Source organism: Macrobrachium nipponense, chromosome 46 (genome assembly GCF_015104395.2).
Source record: "Macrobrachium nipponense isolate FS-2020 chromosome 46, ASM1510439v2, whole genome shotgun sequence".
Lineage (NCBI taxonomy): Eukaryota > Metazoa > Arthropoda > Malacostraca > Decapoda > Palaemonidae > Macrobrachium > Macrobrachium nipponense.
The window spans coordinates 15,709,451-15,733,582 of record NC_061106.1 but is presented as its reverse complement, the minus strand read 5'-3'; the positions used below and the strand labels follow the sequence as shown (position 1 = coordinate 15,733,582).

Here is a 24,132-nt window from a genome sequence, read left to right as displayed (position 1 = left end):
TAATCAAGATAACAACGTCCTGAGCAGTCCCAAGATAGAAAACTCGTATCCTCATAATTATGTTTCCCAGTGGATGTATCGAAGTTTATCGGTTCGGATGAGACCACTTTGGAAAATCAAGGTGATAAGTTCTTGAAATGGGGTAATTCCGGATTTATCCGGAAGTTTGCAGTGCTGGGCGATTTCTACTAAGTGATTTTGTCACTGCGGGAGATATGTTCCTAATACATTGCAGTTGGCGAGTAATAAACTTTCCTTAAGTTATGCACAGTAATGAATAGTAAAGAAACCATTATTCAATGAACAGTAATCTTGAAATTTCAGTGATTTATATTTAAATAGGTAACAGGCGTCGCAAGGACGATGGTCCGTCCAGGCAAATCTATAAATACACTTTATTTCTTGTGGAATACAGAGATAAAGGGCTGTCCATAGATTCATACAGTTAATCCAGCAAAAACTTAAAACTGATCAGTGTTGTATTTTTGATGACCGAAATTCTTCATCGTGAAAGCATTTTCCTCACTCGACAAGTGATGGACGATAAAAAAAAAAAAAAAAAAAAAAACAAAAAAAAAAAAAAAAAAAAAAAAAAAAAAAAGGAGCGGTGCCGCTTTGAAGGTCCCAAAAATCCTTTTTGGGCCAGTTTTGCTTTGTACACTTAAACATATGAAGGAAGAAAGTCTCTTGCCATTGTATATATATATATATATATATATATATATATATATATATATATCTATATATATATATATGATCTATATATATATATATATATATATAGTATAGATATATATAGATAGATATATCTATATATATATATATATATATATATATATATATATATATATTATATATATATATATATATATATATATATATGATATATCTATATATTGTATATATCTATTATATATATAGATATATATATATATGATATATATATATCTATATATATATATATATATATATATATATCTATATATATATATATTTATGATCTATAGTAGATATATATATATATATATCATATATATATATATAGATATATATATACTCTATACATATATATATAGATATACTCTATATATTGTATAGATATATATATATATATATATATATATATAACTATATATATATATATATATTCTATACATATACATCTATCATATATCTATATATATATATATATATATATATATATATATATATATATATATATATATATTTATATATGTGTATATATATCAATATATATATATATATATATATATATATACATATATATCTATATATATCTATATATATCGATATATATAATATATATATATATATATTATATATATATATAGATATATATATATATATATATATGATATATATATATATAACCATTTCCCCAGCCTATCTTCACCTCCAAACTACATTCGGCATACTTTTCCATCGAAATGACCTGCAGTTTTACTGAGCCCTAATAATAAACCATGAGAAAGTGAACATCGCATATCTTTCTTCTCGAGACAACATGAGATCAGAGGAGACTGTCACCGAATCAACCTATCGAGAAACAACAACAAACCAGATTAGATAATAAACGCCAGTGATAGGGAGAGAGAGAGAGAGTGTGTGTGTGTGTCCGCATTATCAGCCTAGTAACTTGATCAGCCAACTGCCCTCCTCATTACTGGAAGTGGGTGTTCGAGGCGAGGTGTCTTGACACTGAGTATTTTCCAGGTGTTGACTCTGGCGAAGAAAAACATGAGACTAAAGATATTTACCTTCGCGTTCGTCGCTCTTCTCTGTCTCTTGAAGGTAAGGGGTTAACCATCACAATACCTGTTTAATTGCTTCGCTATATTTCTCTGGAACGTGTCTTAGTATTAGGCAATTTGATTTGCTTCATAGTGGATGCGGTAGAGATTAAAATGATCAGGTGGATGTGTGGAGTGACAAAAATGGACAGGATCAAGAATGAAAGAATAAGGAGGAACTACTAAAGTCGTAGAGCTAAGAGCGGTAGATCTACAGCACTATTCCGCGGCGGCCTAGACTATGGCAGTTGCGGTTTTCTATGCAGTTTTACCTCCTGAACAAGAATTTTAAGTAATATTTATTCGGACGACTGTAATCAACCACCGGGGGCCAGTACTCTAAACACGGCGAAATACATTGGACGCCCCAATCAATCCCTAGTGGATGTCGTATCCGCGGCTACGTTCCTTGCAGTCCGTGCGGAACTATTCTGTAGAATTACCCTAAAGAGCTATCACAGAAGGCCCAGAAAGAAGGCTGCAGTGTTGGCCGTGTGATGAGAGGGATGAGACATAGGGAGGGAGGGAGGAGAGTGATGCAGTTCTAGGTGTCTGATGAGAGAGAGCGAGAGGAAGACCGAAGAAACGATGGTGGATGGATGTAGTTGAAGAAGACCTGAGAGACAAACAATTGTCAGAGGACGATGTGTTTGACCGAGCCAGGTAGAGGAAAGCTGTCAGAAAAAACATCGACCCAACATAGAAGTGGAAAAAGATGCAGAGAAAGAACTTCATAGTACCATTAGGTCGGTTGTTGTCAATTGCAAAACCATGCGAATTTCCTAAAGTGTATAATTATCAGTGCGTAGCTGTTAGCACTTGCTTAGATAGCTATTTTTGGATAACTATGTTTAGATCTGGTGAAAGAATCATTCAGTATGTCAGATGATTTTCTTAATCATTAGATGTGCATTATGTTCAAGAGTTGTCTTGTTCAAAAAGTAATAGTTGCTAGTTGTGTCTAGATGAAGTGCAATATATTTTTAATAGTGTCTCCAAGTTTATCATAAGATTTGATATAAAGAGTAATATTTAAACCGTAAGGTAACAGACAGTGCGCCCAACCTCCTTCACCAGTTCCTCAGACAAGCTACGCCGAATTTCTTTCCCATCACAATCACACTTTACGTAATTGTTTGCTACATGATTACTTTTCCTCCATGCTGACACTCGTGACTCGAAAACAGAAGGAGGAGTATTTTTTACATACACGAAAGCATAATTCTTATTATAAGGGCGTTATGCATCTTGGGAACAGCATTCAGATATCACAGAGAAATTCACGCATTATGACCAAGATTATTTGCCGATGTTGCGGAGTGACATATTTCAAAGATACTGCTGTGTAAGCGCCTGTGGTCATTATGACCCCTTCAGAACCCTCGAAAAAAATTGGTAAAAAAGAAGACACTTGTCCGCTGTGAGTCTGTTTAGCTGAATATCTGGCTCGGTGTCAGTTTGGTTGACAAGTAGACAAGTGTACAACCCACGCTACCAATTATGAAAAAGGAAAAAAAAATTATAAATGGTCATTTTAGGAGATGTCACTTTTGTGTTATTGTATGTATGTATGTATGTGGGTGGATGTGTTCAGAAAGGTGTTTGTCTCTACGTATGTGCGCATAAATTTTCATGTAATAGAAGGACGTGTGTATTTTTTTTATTAAAAAATAAAATTGTTTTTTAATAGAACATGGGTTTTAGAGTAAAGCATTGAAGCCTATAATATTATTTTTAGTATTTTTCATGGAAATTAAGTTCCACTAGCCAATACACCAAGTAGAGGGCACTAATTTTAAATGGTAATACGCTTCGAAAGATAAATGGGTATCTTTCGGCATTGTGAAAAGATAGAACTCTTTGTAATATTTAATAAGTTCCTTTTAATTCTGAATTGCGGCGGAAGTAGACATAATACTTCTCTCAACAAATTAACCTTCATGCGTGAAAAGCGAAGAATCCCTTCGTTTCTGATGACGCATAAATACATGATCGGGGTCATCGTGACTTCATTTGACCCTACGCGAATGGGTACGTTTTATTAGCCCAAACGCCTAGTTAAAAGTCAGTCTAAGAGACTCACAGATCAAGTACCCTTCTGATAAAAACAAGAAACTCGATATTAATAGATAATCACGTCATGTGACTCATCCAGTGCCAGGTATTGGTAAATGTACTGATAAGACAGTGGACGGTTGAGTTTGCAAGGGCGTTCTTCTAAAAGGGAATGGGAAAATTATTTTAACTTCGAGAGCAACTAAGGTTTTTCGCATTTTTCAAAGGCAGAGGGTTTCACTGCTTCGACGTGGAATAAAACTAGACGGCAATGTCAAACTGATAAACGGGTTGATATCCCAGATGGGAGTTTTAAAACCCGATTAATTTATCATTTTCCCAACTGGGGAGTTTTAATACCCGATTAATTGATCATTTTCCCAACTGGGGAGTTTTAAAACCCGATTAATTGATCATTTTCCCAGCTGAGGAGTTTTAAAACCCGATTAATTTATCATTTTCCCAGCTGGGGAGTTTTAAAACCCGATTATTTATCATTTTCCAAACTGGGGAGTTTTAAAACCCGATTAATTTACCATTTTCACAGCTGAGAAGTTTCAAAGCCCGATTAATTTATCATTTTCCCAGCTGGGAGTTTTAAAACTTAATCAATTGATCATTTTCCCAACTGGGGAGTTTTGAAACCTGATTAATTGATCTTGTTCCCAGCTGGGAGTTTTAAAACTCGATCAATTGATCATTTTCCCAGCTGGGAGTTTTAAAACTTGATCAATTGATCATTTTCCCAGCTGGGGAGTTTTAAAACCAGATTAATTAATTATTTTCCCAGCTGGGAGTTTTAAAACTCGATCAATTGATCATTTTCCCAGCTGGGGAGTTTTAAAACCCGATTAATTAATTATTTTCCCAGCTGGGAGTTTTAAAACCCGACCAATTGATCATTTTCCCAGCTGGGGAGTTTTAAAACCCGATTAATTGATCATTTTCCCAGCTAGAGAGTTTTAACGACCAATTATGTCTCTATCTCAGCTGGGAAGTTTTCAAAACTAATCACTCGGTTGATTTCGCAGCTTGATGGTTTTCAAGACCAATGAATTGGTCGATTTCCCAGATACATGGTTTTCAAAAACTAATGAATTGGTCTATTTCATTGCTGGAATGCATATTCCCGAACTGTAGCTGTAACAGAGTTACGGAACCTTCCCTCAAAAAGAGCGGGACGCCATATCTTAAAAACAAACCATAGAATCTCCTTGAAAATAGTCCCGTTATGTTTCCCACACCCAATTTACCTCTCGGATAAATCTAACCTAACCTAAGGGCAAGGGCAAAAAAAAAAAAAAAAAAAAAACAAAAAAAAAAAAAAAAAAACGGGGCTGGTGCAATGCTAGTGCTAGACATCTCGGGAATCTGCAAATTGTTATGGATGAAACGTATATATAAGTAACGTTTTGATTGCATGTCAGAAAGCTAAGAAAACAGCTCGCAAGATAGAACTAGAAAAGACTGTTCCAAAGGTCATCGGTGGCTTCGTTACTCTACAATCTTGATAAAAGCAAGTTCCAAAGATCTCCATATGAAAGCCTGAGACTAACTTCATGACGATAGATCAAGCCCACTAACTTGTTGCTAGTCTTTCAGAATGTAAACAAAGCACCGATGGTGGTTTCCTTTGTAGGTGATGCCCACTTGCATTATTCGTTTGTTAGATATTAAGCTTTGAGGGCTGATACGTGTTATTCAGAGTTTGAACACTTAAACTGAACTTTTTTTGAGTTGTTCACAGGGGTAAATGCTAACTTTAAAAGCCAGTCTGAGGTTTGACCAGGGTGTAGCGATGTAGGAACTGACTATATTTTAAGTCGGCAGTTCAAGGATCACAATAACCTTAAAATTTTCAATATCAGAAATCGCCCAAAAAAAGTCAATTTATCATGTGTCATAATGCTACAGCCTTTTGGCATTTATTTGAATGCGGTAATGTTTCTTGTGATAATGTTTCTTATTATTGCCTTGATATGATAAGCAAAGTAAAGAAAGCTCTCGCGGGAGTCGTCAGTCCTTAATTAGATATAACTGTAGAGCACTTGTGGATAATATAATGTGAAGAAGAAGGCCAAAGCACGGCGTGATTATGCGATGCTGTTCTCAAGCGCTTTACAATTCCTCGATAGCAATTAAGTGGGTCTATCGGGTAAAATTAGTATGTTCTTGCTTACGATAAACAGCCTGCACGATTGAGATAATACAAAAGGATCTGAAGTAAATCATTTTTTTCCTTTATGTTAATAAATGATGTATTGCCTTTTAAGATATATAAGATTAGATCAGTCCACTTTTGCCTCTGGCATAAAACCAAGGGCTCCTGTCATGATATATATGAATCGGTTGTTAGGGCGAGTCCAGAGGTCTCCACCAGACCTTTCATCCCTTTTAATACTTACCTCACTGTCATGCCAACTTAGGGTCTTTTTAATAAGTAGATGGTACCATATTTTGAACTTTATTTCAAAATGGTACGTGTTAAGCATGCATTAAATCTAAATTTAGCCAAATAGTGGTGTAATACACATAGGCACATATATATGTGTATATGTATGTAGTATGTATGTATGATATAATATACATTTATATTTTTTTCTGTAAGGTACTTTTATTTTATTTCTCAAAGCCGAAAGTTCAAGTACAGTACAGATTCCCTTATAAGCGATGATATTTGTTACCATCACCGTAAGTGGTGTTTTAACAGGACAGTAACAATGCCCGAAGAGAGAAAAAGAGACCTGTGAAACACCAGAGTGACCAGACGCGCTGGAGTCAGTGAAGATACTCGCGGAGAAGGTTGCTTTCTTTAAGAAGGGCCAGTCAGGCTGTAGTCCGTTGCAACGTTGTTTTTGATTCGTTCAAGCTGAAAGTTATGGAAACTAAGAGTTCGTCTGTGTCCACCTATCTTGCAGTATATTCCCGTCGTCTTGATTCCGGGGCCATCGTTTAATCAACACAGGTATTTTGAGCACGTTGGTGTTTAACCTTTCATGCGATTACGTACGATAGGCTATTTACCTTCCCACTGATACAGAGAATACAGTTTTATATAGTTTTATGTTCTAGCTAGTAAAATGTGGCCAGCAAGCGTTTGGCCAAATCTGTATCACGTTACGAATTTTTCACTGCTAGAACCCCACATCCTGAAAGGAACTTACGAACCGTAAGTTATTTAGTGTTTGTTGAATTGAGTTATTGCGATTGCTGACTTACCGAGGAGTACGGGCGTTGTGATATTTGTACCTGTCTGAAGCTGAAAGTAGTAGTTTAGGGCTTTTTCAAAATCGGGGTTTCCAAAATAACGATTCCATTTTTTATCGAATGCGTTAGCGTGAGATCTTATTAGTTACAAGAAGTGAATAGGGTTAGTCGTGTTGAAATTGCTGAAACTTATTACGGAAATTTTCGAACAGGAGTTTTTAAAATTTAACTTTATAATTTAGTGCAAATGATGATGGCGAGTCTGCAACATCACTGGCCCCTTTAAAATAAAGTAGATATATTAGTTTATGGTAAACCAATATGATAGGCATATAGTTTGTAGACTGTAACAGCATTATTTCAGTTAAGGGACTATCAGGACATTCGGTGCGATGGGAAATTACACTTTAAAAAAAAAAAAAAAAATTAAGTCAAAAGGCTCATCACAAGGGATTGCTCATCACAGTTCAGTACAGAATTAGGATTTCAGATAAGTCAACGTAATTTTTATTTTTTACTTTTATAAACGATAAATAAAAGGTCAAAAATAGTAGATATGAAACAAGATAAGTAACAAAAATTAAATCAAGTTAGTGTACATACTAAGTGTAAATGCTAAGTGTATATTTTAGGGCTGTTGCCTTGTATAATAAGGCGCCCTATGAGGTAATGTTAGACTTGCGATAATCTTACGCTAAGTCGGTTGGTTATGTTAGACTTGCGATAATCTTACGCTAAGTCGGTTTGGTAATTGCACTTCCATTTATTCATTGGAGTGTCTTGGGGTTTGTAGATCACTTACAAAAGTCGGTATTATCTTCTTTGGTTATAACGACGATGTTGTAAAAATCATGATGATTCGGTGATGAGGTGAGGTTCTAGTTCGAAAACACGAAGTATAAAAATACATATTCGTTCTGAAGTTACATGGTGAAGATCAGGTATGATTGTACATGTCTTCTAATGACGATAGCTTGATCGCTTCTGCCAATGATAATGGCTAATTCTATTCTCTCTACATGATAAAGCTTAGGTAAAGAGATACAGGTCTGCCAATGATGATGGCTAACTCTATTCTGTTCTGTCTACCATCTCAGTTACAAGTCATAAAGGAACAGACAGTAGCTCGAACAGATGAACATACATACAAAATGAGACACACTATAGATCACGTAGGCCGTTTGTTAATTATAATAATAATAATAATAATAATAATAATAATAATAATATGCTTTATTTCTGCTCGGGCCATATACATTGAATATACAAAATACAGACAGTAGCATACACAATCTAGATACATGACATGATAAAATAGAAAAAGAAAATGAATAATCGGACACTTATCCACAAGGTAGCTGAGGTAGCATAAAAGCTAGTAATCATCATACTGGTAATAACAGTAATAATATTGGTGAGAAAAAAAAAATATGCATTGAGAGTAATAACAGATGGTGCATATTATATACTCAAATTTCAACTAGAGACCTTAGGTGGTTACAGTAGTCAGGTCCAGAGGGCTTAATACATAAATTAAATGTAAATAAAACTTAAACTTGATAGTAAACACAGTAATAATGAAAAATTAAAATATCAGCAATAAATGTAATAATGCCAAAAACTGCAGATGACATCTTGCCAATACAGAGATTAAGTCCTTTAGGGGACAAAGGCCTCATTTTCCCATCTTTCCCACAATTTTGATTTTCTTCTTGCTTCACTCCTTAGGATGCTTTGTATGAGCGAGTTGCTGCTGTTTCTCACTCGGGTTACCAGACTGGACATTGTTCGCCTAACAATGATTTTTAAATTGTCCAGGTGGTTTTCTATGAACATCTGTGTCGGAGTGGTAGCGGGGTAGTGTTTTTGAGGCGTCTCAGAATGTCATTGTGCACAACAGTGATGCGTCGCATCGTCTCTCGGGTATAGTTCGTCCAGAGGGAACACCCATAGATACTGTAGCAGTACGAGCGGAAGAGCAGCAGTTTCACGTCTCGGTGACAGAAGGCAAACCTCCTTGCAATCATGTTGCCCGCTGCACATAGTTTACGACGCCTCTGTTCAATGTCTGCCGTATCTTTTAGGTCGTTCGGTGATAATGTGACCCAAGTACGGAAATTCGTGCACAAATTCCAGCGATGGTTTCCGAGGAAAATTTGGAGGTTCTGCAATATGCTTAAGCGATCTCGGGAGCAGCGACATGCACTGGGTCTTGGTTTCGTTGTAGATTATATCAAATTCCTCTGCATATTGGCGGCAAGTGTCGATGAGTCGTTGGAGACCTTGCACTGATGGGGAAATCAGAACCATATCGTCGGCGTAACAGAGGTTGTTTATAGTTTTTTCATTGACAGTGCATCCGATTGGGAGCGAGTTCAGTTTGACGTTCAAGGCATCTGTGTACGTATTAAACAGGTATGGAGAGAGAAATGCCCCCTTGCCGAAGCCCGTTTAGGGAGCCGAAGGTGTAAGATAATACGTTTCCCCATTTGACACAGAATTGCTGTGTGGAGAACCAGCAATGTAAAATGCCAATTAGATAGGGGTGTTCCCCTTTTATGCAGCTTCAGGAAGAGCTTCAGGTAGTTTACTCTGTCAAATGCTTTTCTCACAAAACAAAGGAAAACAGGAGAGGCTGATGATAGGTAGTAGTTCAGCAATTCTTTCAGTATGTAGATGCAGGTGTCGGTTGAGTGGTTTGCTTTAAACCCGAACTGGTTGTCAGTGGTGTGTAGAAAGGGGAGAAGTCTCACTAGAAGAACAGACTCAAGTATCTTCGATGCGATCGTTGTGATTGCAATCGGCCGGTAGTTGCCAGGGTCAGCTGCATCCTTTAGCTTGTTTTTGATTAATGGTATCAAGTGAACTAAGAGTAGGGAGTCTGGAAGAAACCGGTGAATTATGCACGCATTGAATAGGGCAGCTAGCAAAATGTAAATTATCGGATGGCAGAGTTGAAGGCCTCTGCAGGAAGACCATCACAGCCGGGCGATTTATTATTAGGTAGGCTGTTTATGGCATCGCTGATGTTACCTGGCGTAAAACGGTCTGCAAAATGAAATTGAATGTTGTCAGTAAGGAGGTTATCTACACCCCTTCGGGAATCTTGATCATTTATGCAATTCAGGATAATGTTGAAGTGATCGCCCCACATACTTGCAATAGCTTCGTCTCCGACTGCTTCCCCTACTCTCTGTGATAGCTTTTTAGTTTTGGGATTTAAAGACTGGATATTTTTCCAAAGACGAGGATAATCACCAGATTCTAAGTTTCTAGACATTGCATCGGCTCTTAGTTGTTTTTCATATAACCTGCAGTGCTTAAGAGCAAGTTTGAACTGCGCTCTCGCCTGTCTCATTAGCAATGCAGTGTGCCCTTCCCTGGGGCTACCATTTTGCCTCCACAGTAAAAACATTTCTCGTGAGTATGTATACAGATCTTTAACCAAGTCATTCCATCCAGGAATATTACGAGAATTACCTTATAGGTCGCGGTAGTTGTCTCAAGCAGGGATCTTGGACTAATGTTTCAAAACAAATGAATGAACACAAGTGACGGCACGTCATCTTAGCCTACATACTTTATCGTCTCTGGTCTGATCACATTCCTGCAAGCAATCTGGTTGACCTCTTTAGTTTTAGTCTTTTATATATATATGGAATAACATTCCATATTTTTATTATGTAAACACTTACATATATATATATACGTATATAAAACTGTACGAATATGAAACACAAAGATGGTGGTCCCAACCTAGGCATATCAAGTAAAGAACTCCATGAATTAGAGAATCTGATGTGTAAAAATTTATACTGTGCAGTATTGGCATTTTAGAAAATGTTCTTAGTTGCGTGCAAGATGGGGACAGAGTAAATCGCTCGATAAAAGTGAAAATTTTTCAAAGGGATATTTGATGAGGCAGCCAAATTAATAATGTCGAATACAGCTTTTTATATGTTATATATGCCTTGAAACAATTGGAAAAATGTTGCTGTCACCCACATAAAAAAGATTAGTAAGAAACCGAAAGGTTCGACATTCGTACTCCATATGTCTCGTTAAGCTCATCTATTTATGTGAACTCCGACAAATATAAATTGATGAAACGAAGATTGGATACAGGTATTTAAAGGCAGAGTAGGGCCTTATTTTCTTGAGGTCATTCCTAAATTTTAAAAATAAACTCGTCAATGTTCAAGATAAATTAATGTATAAAAGCCATTCATGCCAATTGGGACGCAGGTATTGAATATTTAAATCGGAGCGCAGCACTTTTTTTTTCTAAAGGAAGCAATCCTAAATCTTAAATAGAAACTCGTCAATGTTCAAATGAATGTGAGACCAAACGTCAGCACTGTAACGCCATTTTAAGATTGAGGTTGTACAAGGAAACGGTAAACTATTGTCAACAGTCAAAAAGGGGGCCGGCAAGTGGGCGTGTTAAGGGTGCTGGTCGTACGGTTACCCGAAATAATAATTAAGATTATGATGACTATTTCTTCTGATTTACCACCTTAAACCGGTCCAGCGAGTGAATGCAACTTTAACTGAGCTTCCGATGACAAGAAACCCCTCTGATGAATTACAGAACACCCAAAAATTGGCAAAAAAATAATAATTAAAAAAATAACTTTCATGTCTTGACTTTCTTTTTCTAAAGTACAGTTGTGCAAATAAAATAAAGTAAAACAAAATCATTTTTTATACTTGATAATTGAGTTTACGAGTAGAAATATTCATACAATTCTCTGTTATAGTTAACAAAATTTTATATACGAAGGATTAATTGCTAACTAGAATGGTGCGACATGAAATAGAATAGCAAAAGGAATGTCCTGTCTCTCCAGAAAATACAGTAGCATATAAAAAACTGAGCATTTCCATTTAAGAACTGTATACTCCAAAACTCTTTAAAGTGTTATGAAATTCATAAAATTAATCGAGCTTTAAGTATAGTTATGCAACATAATTAACTGTAGTACACTCTTAATCCAATCATTGGGTTTTCATTCAGGTTAGAAATTAATTTTACGTAAAAGTTCAGGCCGCGGGAGAAAGAGTTAGTTTTAAAAATATAAGAGCTTTGGCAAGGAAAAGGTAACACGGTTTTTTTTCGCTTACTCGGAGAATAAGGCTACAACTACTTTGTTGTTGCTGCTGTTGGGGGCGGGGGGTGTAGGAATAGGTGTTTCGCGTTGAGTTAAAGATACAAGAATTTTAGGATAGGATATTAATGATTTATTTATTTATAATGAAGAAATATAGAAAAATGTGTATGTTAAACATTACAGAACAATTATTTCTAATAAAATATACCGTATTTATTTCAATTTTCGTTGGTAAAAGAACGCTTTATTTGACAGAAGATTTTAGCACGCTCCCCGAATAAACTGGAGGTCGGATCACGTTTTATTTTTTTTAAATAAACCGCTGGGAATTTATATTTCCTTAGACTTTGATTTCAGGAATAAACTAGAAAACTATTCATACTGAAAGGAAACGTTAACTTTAAATGACTCCGTAGGGGAGTAGCGCCGTCCTTTGGTTCTTTGCAGCGTTCCGTCGTCCCCTAGCTGCAACCCCTTTCGTTTCTTTTACTGCACCTCACTTCATATTCTTCCATCTTACTTTCCGCCCTCTCTTAACAATTGATTCATACTGCAACTGCAAGGTAATCCTCCTGTTACACCTTTCAAACCTACCTACTCAATTTCCCTTTCAGCGCTGAATGACCTCGTAGGTCCCAGTTACAGGCCTTAGTCTAAATTATTTATTCAATTCAGTTAACTTGAATGAGAAGATATCTCGTGATAAATGGCACTAAGGCGGTTTTATTACGAACAGCCGATATTGGGCGTTGACCGAATTAAACGGTGCACCAACTTAAATGACTATAAGGGTTACAATGCTTGCCATTAACTATATGGGAATTTTCCTTTCGGATGTTCTAGTATGGCGTTGAAGTTTCATTGACGTAAAGAAGAAACTGGGAACTGCGAAGTTAGTTTCATCGTCTTAAAACTTGAATTGTATAATTTCTAAAGATTTGCATGTTTCCTAATCTCAAACGAGTAGTTTTTTTAAGAATCTTGTTTACTTTCAATTTTGAATAGGATTCTTTATTCTAGTCTATTGTTGATGAACTTTGAACGTCGTTATACAGATCATTTATTTTATGTATTGAGGAATATGGTTGGTTCGATGTCTTTTAAAAGAGACATTATGCATGGTACGTTACAAACTGGAATGTTAAGTACCTTCGTTCTCTACATTTGTAGTCACAGAAGCGGCCAAATGTGCATTAGTAATTTCTTAGTGATATATCGAGCCCAAGGTACTGTACGGTACAGAATTCTGTCCGTTGTTTCCGTACCTGAATCGTGCCGTACCATATTTTGGCAAAATATCTTGCCGTGATTCCGCTCTGTACGTATAGATTAAATATCAACCGTACCGTAGTGCCAACCTTGCAGCGGGATGAGACTCGAGTCTGGGGTAAACAAAAAAATAAATAAATTAATTAATTAATTAAAAAAGCGCAATTCTTGATGATCGAGATTTTCTTAGGATTTGCAACATTTTGGAAAACTGAGAATTTTCTATTCAAGCGCAGTTATCACAAGCTATTTTGCATCACGTTTTTAAGTGCATACATAATCGTGACTGAACGAATCTGCTACCTTGCAAAAGGATTTAACACCTAAAAATAATTGTGAAATTACCAGCATTTTTAACCTTAACTAATACAGCTTCCTCGTTGAACCAAGAGAGAGGCTTAGGAGGTATTTTTTAGGAACATTAAAATGGAGAAATATATTTAGTACTTTAATTTTATCGAACCCTTCGGTGGCATCATCTTCGGTGACCAGAAGGTAGGTAATGAGGCACAAGTCTTCCAGGTTAATATAAGAAACTAGAAAACCTTTTATCATAAGATTATAAAAATTAAGGAAAGGCTTCGATATATTTTAATCCCACGCCTTTATTGATGTCATTTTCTTGTTTTATTATTCCTCTACATTTTACCCCGCCCCGATTCCTCACAACTGCTTTCCTCTTTGATAACTTTAAATCATTAATTCATTCTCTTCTTCAGCAAGATCATTTTGGCTTTCTTTTACCATTCCATTATAAGGAGGCTCCTCCGACGGTGGACGACTTTGGCAAAGGGAAACATTAGTCACGCCGTAACTACTTTAATAGCTAATTGGTGAAAACTTAAAACCGCAGTTATTCAGCTCCGTGACCCTCTCTCATCTCATGCCCTACAGGTAGACGGAAGACCTGAAGCGATCGAGGAAGTAGTCGGCAGCATTAGAAGCAGCTTCGGCGCCCTCAGCTCTAAGAGGGACCAGTGGTTCCAGAACTACTCGCACATGAGGAAACTGGCAGACACCGATCAGGAAAAACCTGACCGAACTTCTGTTAGTGAGCAAGTGAGTCATTCGCTAAATTAGTGTTAGGGATATTTTATTACGATAAGGATTACCCATTGAAATGTTTATGGAAGAAATATTTTAACTTGATTGACTTTGGTAATTTGTTTGTTGAACAAAAAATCTTTTTGGAAAAAAAGCAAATCTTGATAAGTGAATTTAGGAGAGAACAAAAGATTTTTTTCAAAGGTATTTTATTCAAGTTCAATATTACAGGTATTTTTTTTATTGCACAACAACGGGAGAAGACTAGCAAAACTCAGTGATTTCCTTTTCGAGGAACCATTGATGTTGGAAGATTCTATAAACTGGAACAGTTAAAAAATGAGTTTTTTAGGGGGTGTAACTGATACGCGCATTCTCTGAAATTTGAATTGTAATTATACTTTTTAAAACCATAATTATCTCTAATATTGATAATTCATATTGATGATCATAATGACAACAATTAACGATGCTAAAGGATGAAAGTGTAAACAGGTTCTTTTCTCTTAAAATAATTTTAAGTGAAAGAGAGGTACTGGGAGAAAAATTGTCGCAAATTGTCTTATGTTAATGGTCTATTGAAGTAGCACAAAATCAAATCGAGCGAGCCCGTGCCCATATTCTGGCGTAACAGGTACCTAGGTCATCAATCACTGATGCCCCTGGTTTATTAGTTTCTGTAGTCGAGCACCCTTCTGGGTGATTTTGTCTTCGATAGTTCTCGTTTAGATGGTAGAATTGTATTTTCTATGATCAAGGTTATTTTATTTTGTTTTTTATTTTTTATTTAATTTTTTTTACCAGCATTGAGAATATTATCATGGCACTGTTTCCAAGAGACTCTTAAATCTCTCTTAACTTCATACATACTCATGCTGTGTGAAGCGCGCGCGCGCACACACACACACAACTACAACTACAACAACAACATCCATACAATTCGATTTAAGTGGCCATGATTGGTCAGACTGAAAGTGATGTTAAAGTCCCTCGTTTGGAAAAACGTTGGAACCTGTAACATACCTTGAGAGAATGTGATCTAATTGTTGACTAGAGCAGTTCGTAAGCTATACTGCCTTTTGGAAGCTCGTTCACCATTAGTCTCTCAAAAGCAGATTTGCTAGAGTAATTAAGATTGGGAAGAGTTCATTAACACATTTAAGTGACAGAGTATGGTTAGATCAGTAATGTCAGTCTCTCTTTTCAGATATACTGAAATTGCATGCAGTCTTGGCTATTCTATTTTTATTATTCACGATCGTAACATTCAAGTCTGAGGTTAATTGTAATCCATAAAGTGCTCTTGAGTTTGTAACATACATTCTATGAGCACTGTGCAAAGCCATTAATCTCCAGTTAAGTAAGTTGCATTCCTCAAGCTTTATCAAACCATTTGTTGGTTCTCATGAATATCAACATATTGCTCATATGTCATAAACCCTTCCGTGATTTTTTCAAAGTTAAAGTTCCGACGTCAAGTCTGATGGTTTAGCTATAGGGTAACTGATACCAGGACAACTTATTCCCGCAAAACACATATCGGACAACTCATACCTGGGCAATTTATATATGGACAACTCATAACTTGTATAAAGTGGTAAAGATCTCATTTTTAAAGAAGAATCTGTTAAGAATAAACAACAAATATTAAAGGAAAAACTTGAAAGCTATTTTTTTGGGACAATGGGAACAAAAAAATACAGTCAATATGGAGTGTTTATTATTAAAAAATTAAAACTTTGCGCAGATTATATGCCATAGCTTTTAAGAAAGGGTCATATGAATAAGTCGAGTTATATCGGCCGCTTTTGTTTGCGCTCTTTGTAAAACGAGTTTTTAACTTAAGAGCACTCCCCGTCCAAATCATTTTCTTTTTCTTTTTCTGTGATAAAATCCACAACTTTAGTGTGTTTCATTTCCAGATATTAGGAGTTTAGGCATGAAATTGATTTTTGTAATGCATTATGGAAACCTTCAAGGTTGTTAGTAGTTTTAGACCGCGAGTTCGATTCACGGTCATTCCATTGAGGGGTCAGAGATGTGTATTTATGGTGATAGAATTTCACTCTCGACGTGGTTCGGAAGTCACGTAAAGCCGTTGGTCCCGTTGGTGAATAACCACTGGTTCCATGCAACGTAAAAACACATCCATACAAACAAACAATCAGTTCTTCAAGGCTATTATTAGACCTAGGCATGTCAGTTGAAGTCCTTTCTGAAATATTCCATATTTAAACTATAAATATTGGAGTCTCACAAACACCAGAATTATTTCCCAAGCTGAAGTAGTTCCTTGTCCCGTCGCTGACCATGAGTTGGTAACACTACAAATAGATATTTCAAACAAAAAGGCAGCCTGTAACTAGAACATTTCGTAGTTTAAGACACTATAATCAGAATACGTTCTGTGATAGCCTGTTAAATAGAACCCCTAACCTAAATAAAATTTTAAATACAGATAATGTAAATATCCAAGTTTCTATATTTAATAGTGTTTTTGTTGAGAGTTTAAATGGAGTGTGCCCCTTGTGTAACGAAAGTAATTACCCGGCCCCCGGCTCCTTGGATAGCCATGACCTTAAAATACAAATGAAAGCAAGAGACGAATTGCATGAAAGAGTCAAAAGGGATACATTAAACTTAGAATTAAGAAATACTTATAAAAACCATAAAAAACGAATTGATCAACTTATTAAAACAAAGAAGGCAGAACATTTTAAAGATAAGTTTAAAAACTGTCGTGGTAAGTCTACTAAATGGGAAATTGTTCATGAAATGATCCCTGCCACAAATAGTAACGTAAGCATCCATGATATAAAGATAAGAAGATAAAGCAGAAGAATTTAACGAATATTTTGCAAATGTAGGTCGACTGCCTTCGAAAATTCTCAACAGATCCTCAATGCAAATAATACTCTGCCCACTATAGATACTATTATACCTCAAGGTATCGCGAATAACCTTTTCAGACCGCAACCCGTTGACGTAGATACAGTTGTCTTGGTTGTGAGGGATTTGAATGACTCAAAGGCGTTTGGATCTGATGGTATCTCTCTCCGTTTCATACGAGATGCCTTACCCGTGATAAGTTTTTACCTAACCGTATAGTAAACACCTCCATTGTCACTGGTTCTCTACCCACCGACTGGAAACTATCGCATGTAATACCATTTTTTCAAGAACGGTGACCCAGATGCAGTCGAAAATTATCGGCCTATATCACTTCTACCAGTCTTATCTAAGATATTAGAAAAAATAGTTGCAGTTCAGCTCATGCAATATCTTGAAGAAAATAACTTATTATCACAAACCCAACATGGTTTTAGACCACATCTATCCACCGAAACCGCACTCATGAAGCTCACGAGAAATTTATAGTAACATAGACGAAAAAAAGATCTCTCTTCTCATATTGTTAGATCTCTCTAAAGCATTTGATAGCGTAGCCATGATATCCTACGTAGTAAATGTATAAAACTAAAAATCGACCCGTTTTTGGTTCAAAAATTATTTGGAAAATCGGTATCAGTCAGTAAGAATAGACGATGTATATCTTCCTCTAAGCCAGTACAATTTGGGGTTCCTACAAGGATCAATATTAGGACCAATTCTTCTTAATCTATATCATATGTCTACTTCATTACAGGATTGTCTCTTAATACAGTATGCAGATGACAGTCAAATCCTAATCACCGGAACCATAGAAGAATTACAAATGTTAATTTCAAGAGCGGAAAGTATCTTAGAAAATGCTAAATATTACTCCAACTAATGGATTAAATGTAAACGAATCAAAAACTCAGTATATTTTCCTTGGCTCAAGACAGTACATTTCTCAAATTCCTGATAATATAGTTATAAATTTCAATGGCCATGCTATTAGAAAAAGTGACCTTGTAAAAAACCTTGGAATTTATTACTTTGATCAGTACATGTGTTTTGATGCTCATATAAACGAAGTTAGTAGGAAAGTGAATGGAACACTAATTTATATCAACAGAATAAAAGACAGATTTGATCATGAAATGCGCAAAATGGTTTGTTCAGTCGCTTGCGTTAAGCATAGTAAATCTACTGTTTGAAGGTATGGGGCAACTACGTCTAAACAACAACAACATCGATACAAAAACTCCAAAACTTTGCGGCAAAAGTGACTGATGGGAAGGCAAAGAAATACGATCATGTAACCCAATTTTAATTTTAAAGGAATTAGAATGGCTAAATATAGAACAAAGAATACAGTATGACTTATGTCTGTTAATTTATAAAATATGAATAATTTATTACCAACATGGATTTTTCCTCTGACATTAGTTGGATTTAGAAGTGACAGGACAACAAGAAAATAGCAACGACCTTTACGTGCCAAGGACAAATACCGAGCTGGGTAAAAGATCGTTCACTGTACAGGGTCCTTTAGCTTGGAATAAGCTGCCAACAGCTATAAAATCAACAGTTAATATCAATTCTTTCAAATCAGCTCTAAAGAAACATTTTTTGCCGATAGGTTGATAACGCTTTATACTGCATTTCCAGAATTGTAACAATTGGAGGGCAACTTTCTAAATCATAATGTTTCCTATTTACACATGTAAGTAAAATTATACATACTATTTTGTATTTTTAAGATGTTAAAATCAGGTTTTTTTTTTTTGGTGTGAACTGTGAGTAGTATGAAATGTAACTCATGCATTGCAATATATTTTATCCTTTGTAAGATACAGAATTAGCCAATGTAAATATTGGAAATAAAGCTTATTATTATTATTATTATTATAGGCGGGCCATACTTTATAGCGCCTCTTCATCTTTAAGTCACTACAAAATACGACACAAAATCTTGTGGAAAACTATCGTCTTCGAAAGTTCTTCGTATGCACAGTCACACCAGTTTTAAAAACAACTGCTGTAAACCCCTTTATCTTGAGACGAAATACTTCATCTGTATTTTACATCTTTCGTAGCCCTTTCTGGCAATATTTAATTGTAATGCGGTAAATTTGATAGATGTACCCACAAAGCCACATGATTTTTTTTACTCCTTTTGCTTTTGCAGTTCCTTTTCTTAGTTATCTCAAAACTGGGCTACGAATGTTAAATTGAGGATTTATATTTCCCTACCAAGGTTCTTTATATCACTAGTTGAATTAACATAGTTACATTTCCCACAGGTTCATTAGCATCGTTAAAACGAGGTTTTACTTTTCCACACCAAAATTCATTAGTATTTGTTAAAACGAGGGGTTATATTTCCATACCAAGGTTTTTTTTTATATTACTAGTTCATTCACTTAGTTGAAACGAAGGTTTACATTTCCATACCAATGTTCTTTATATCGCTAGTTCATTAACATAGTGTTTTAAAACTTGTCATCAGGCAGAAAGTAAGAAAACCATTATTATTCATTCCATACGACTAGACTCATACTTGAAACTATCGACTTCTTCAAACATCAGGCTCGCCGTTCCGATGATTTGGTATCTGTACACTTCCGAAGTTGCGAGCCAAAAGAAAAGACTCGAGAAACTCGTGAACGAGGAGCTGGCTCGATCACTCCCTTACCGTAGATCATTTTCTTTGGAGTATCCCTTCTTCCACATGGAGATGACGCTTCAACTGCTGGAAGAGAGCGAGTGAGTATTCATAGATTTCATTTGTTTTTGAACCTGGAGTTTCCCGAAAAAAAAAAAAAAAACGCTCAGTTAGCTGAATACCTTTAACTTGTCAAAAAGCAGTGGCGCCGTTAATACTGGTTATATCTATTCACTTTGTTCCTTTGTTTGGTTTTAATGTATACAGCCCTCCACAGGGATGATTCCCTCTCTGGCGAGCTCTCGTACATTTTAAAAATAAGGTGCTTCATTTTATAATACTTGTCTTTTAGTGTTTACTCGTCAATATCATAGCTCCTGCAGAACAGGAGAGTCTTTATTACATTTTTTAAATATGCTTTCTTCTGTACGATATACACTTAAGGCGGTATTGTGGTATAGTCTTGGTGCAGTGTACAAATGATCTCTCGCCCGACTTACAATTTGTTTTTAGGTTCAATTAGCCTATATGCTTCACTTGCATATCTTCTTACAATATTGATATCAGGTCTAAAGAAGTTTAATACACTTTTAACTTGTCAAAAGCCGCGCGCCCTTAATACTGGTTATATATTAAAGCTATGACTGCATTTCGAATTTCTGTTCGCTTTCAAATGTGAACATATTTGTTCAGATTTTTAAAAACTGTTTTAGAAAGTTTTGATGTTACTTTTTACAACAAAAGCGGCGATACCGTAAAAAGAGGAATTAAGCAGTAGTCATTGCTACCGACACACGGCCGTTGCTCACCTTGACAGTTAACAAATTACTTAACGATAACTGTAACATATGTAGAACCATGAATTTGTTATAAAAGTTCGACATACTATCATGAACTGTTTCAGTTTTCAGATTGAGCTGCTTCGTGATGAGTCTACGATGATTTTTCTCCTTAGGATTGATTACGATGACAGGTAGGTAGTACTATTTGTTCATTACATTCTTTGTGATAAGGATGAAAAACGAGACATCTAACGCGCTCCACAGTATTTTCGGTAAGCACATTGTGGGTGCGTAGTTATTGCACCAAGATGCGAAGCAGATAAATGATCCGAGTTGGCTTTGTGACTGGATGCTGAAAGCTAGGCCCATCGTCCCATCGCTCCTTAAGAATAAGAACAACGAAATTAAAAAAAGAAAAAATTAAGGCCATCTATATTATTGAAAATGCCTTTTCATCGGCAATGGTACTCCTCCAACTATGAAGATACAAATACTAATAACTAGGATAAACTTGATGGATATTAGACCGCAAATGGTTTATAAAGTGGGTCTTTAAGTATTGTACTGTTTCTTTTTGTTTTTTTTTAATTTCCAGTTCAGGGAATATGGAAAAAACAAATTTAGTAGACAATCGTAAGGAGACTTGCACCGAAAACCCCATTTCAGATTAGCAGCCTCTTGTTTTGCCCAACTGTGGGGTAACCTTTGAAGTCTTTATTGAAACGTCAAATATTGCATTCCCGTTAGCAACATTGGTCCTCTTCATGAAGATAGTTCTCGTGGACTTCTGTCACATTCCATTGCGGGATGTGTATGCGTTGGTACATTTCTACCCCAATTACTCGTTTTCGAACTTTAAGTCTACTTCTTAGCACGGTATAGTAAACTCCCGTCGCTAAAGTCTACTTAACATTGGTGTTGAAGCTTGAAGCTAGAAAAAATATAACGTCGAAGATGAGATCAGTAGTCTATAATACATATATAATGGGTACTTTTGTCCATGAATAATCTCATTTTGCAACAAGATATATTCTCCTTGGGAGCTTTTTCTTCCTTAGTTGGACAGGAAATAACTCGTGAACTGTTTTGTTATAACGTTCATTTGATGAACTAATATTTGGTAACAGAAATTACTGGATCCATCGTCGGCATTGAAGTTTAAAGAATTTGTCATTTTAGTATTCCTTATGAGTTGAGTTGAATATAGAATTTAAGCCAAAGGGGGGCCTGTACGGTCATTCAGCACTGAAACTGAAATTGACAGTAAAAGGTTTGAAAGGTGTAACAGGAGGATACCTCTCAGTTGCACTACGAATAGAGTATTAGGAGAGGGTGGAAAGTAAGATGATGAAAGAGAATATGAAAGGAGGTACAGTAAAAGGAACAAAATTGGTTGCAGCTAGGGGCCAAAGGCACTCTGCAAAGAACCTCAAGTAATGCCTACAGTGCACCGCATGAGGTCCACTGACGACCCTACCGCCCTACGGGGAGTATTCCTTATGTAAATGTCAGGCTTTGCCAAAACTAGAAATGTGTGGAAAAATAACCAGTCTCGCTACTTACTTGCCTATCGATTACACACAATTGGGGTTTACTCAATTAGGGTTGACAGAAGTGCCGGTATGTTTGCGTCAGCATTTAAGGTTGTGTGTGGTTAATTTCCTTTTGCAACATCAAGGATTTTATGTTTTTAAAGAAGTTCATAACTAAATATTTGTCACTTACATGAAGTAAAAAGATCTATTTACCAGAATCAGTTTTTATGTTCAAAATTCTGGTTTTTTTTTTATAACAGTATAAATAAAAACTTCATGGAAAGGGAAACTCATTTTTATTTTGTTTCTTCAATGTACTATACAGATACAGAAAAAACTGATTTTCGAGTAGCATGTTGGCCTAGATTTACTCTTAACTTAAAGCACATACTATATGAGTAAGCGTGAAAGTTAGTGTGCCTGCAGGGGCATTTGTTTCATTAAAGCTAATCACTGCAGCATTTACAAACTAATTACTCCAGTTATACTTGCATTACAATTTTTTAGGCGCATTGTCTTCAGCGATCAGAATGGAGGAGAAACCGTAGAAAGATTCGTCATGGCAGATGATGATTTTCCTGCCTTGGTGCCTGGGATGGATTTCAGAGTAAGTAGTCTTTTATATTTTATCGTTCCAGTAGTTGGAACATTTAAATTCTCAGGAGTTACACTTTCCAGATACGTACTATTTAATTTGGATAAAATTCTCCTGTGTGATGTCAGAATGTTTATCGATCAACTTTTTTTTTTTTTTTTCTGCAGGTTAATATCCAGGTGGCAGACGACTGCATATTCGTCTCTTTCTGGGTTGGTGACCTTAGCTTGGATACTCCAATGGCTTTGCCTGCAAAATATCATGGTGCTCAAAGGTAAAGCACTGAATGACATAACTTTATACCCAAATTAAATTTGTATTATCGAGGGTTGAAATACTGTGAACCTGGCAGCAAGTAGCACAGAAAAATTTGAAAGCTCGTCTTGGTGGGAAACAGTAAAAACTATTATATAGTTTGCCTCTTTGTAACATGGAACTCAGGCCTTTTACTTTTCAAACATCTAGTGATTACTTATTACTAAAAGGTATCTTTATCATTCTTCGTATTTACAAATTGAGTTTTTTTAGGCCATTGTAGCTGCCGTTTTCTTCAAAGCCACAGGATGAGATGTAGAAAAGCACAGATCTGTTACTCACGTCACACTTTATTAAAATTTGATATAAAGTTCAAGTTGACATCACTAAACACTTTAAACCAACTTAAAGCTTTAAATCACTTAACACTACAACTTAAGTTGACCGTTGCTGTAAGGGCTTATAGTTGGTCATTACTCCAAGACCAGAGAACCAATGAGGAGTACTTTGCTAGTAGTGGCAAGGCGACGAGGTTCAAGAAACTGAAAAACAACAAAATATACAAACTTACTAAAACTGTTAAATAGAAATTCCCATAACAAACAAAGCATTGATTATAGTTTGATATAACTACAAAACACCACAAACATTAAACAGAATATATACAAATTTCAGTAAAGAAATAAACTTACATCTGTGTTACTCTAAGCTACATCCAATACAAACGAAACGAATTTCCAAAGAAATGTTCTTTACACTTCGAAGACTTCTCCTGGTCTGTCAGTCATCAAAAAACCTTGCTCCTATTTCCAAAAACTTATAACTGTTACAGTGTAATTCCCAACACTGATAACTACCAGGATAAACATCTTTTCAAGAACTACTCAACAACAATTAACAAACAAACAAATTACAGCAGTAACAATCCAAAATAG

At 35.7% G+C, this 24,132-nt stretch overlaps 1 protein-coding gene across 1 annotated transcript; it reads left to right on the top strand.

The window, feature by feature from the left end:
• Window positions 1-1,623: 1,623 nt before the first annotated feature.
• LOC135214651 (uncharacterized) lies at window positions 1,624-24,132 on the top strand. The gene is made up of 7 exons (XM_064248987.1): window positions 1,624-1,812; window positions 14,348-14,512; window positions 19,955-20,131; window positions 20,935-21,003; window positions 22,855-22,954; window positions 23,110-23,216; window positions 24,030-24,132. The coding sequence occupies exons 3-7, from the start codon at window positions 19,968-19,970 to the stop codon at window positions 24,130-24,132; spliced, it is 543 nt and encodes a 180-aa protein (XP_064105057.1). The 5' UTR covers window positions 1,624-1,812; window positions 14,348-14,512; window positions 19,955-19,967.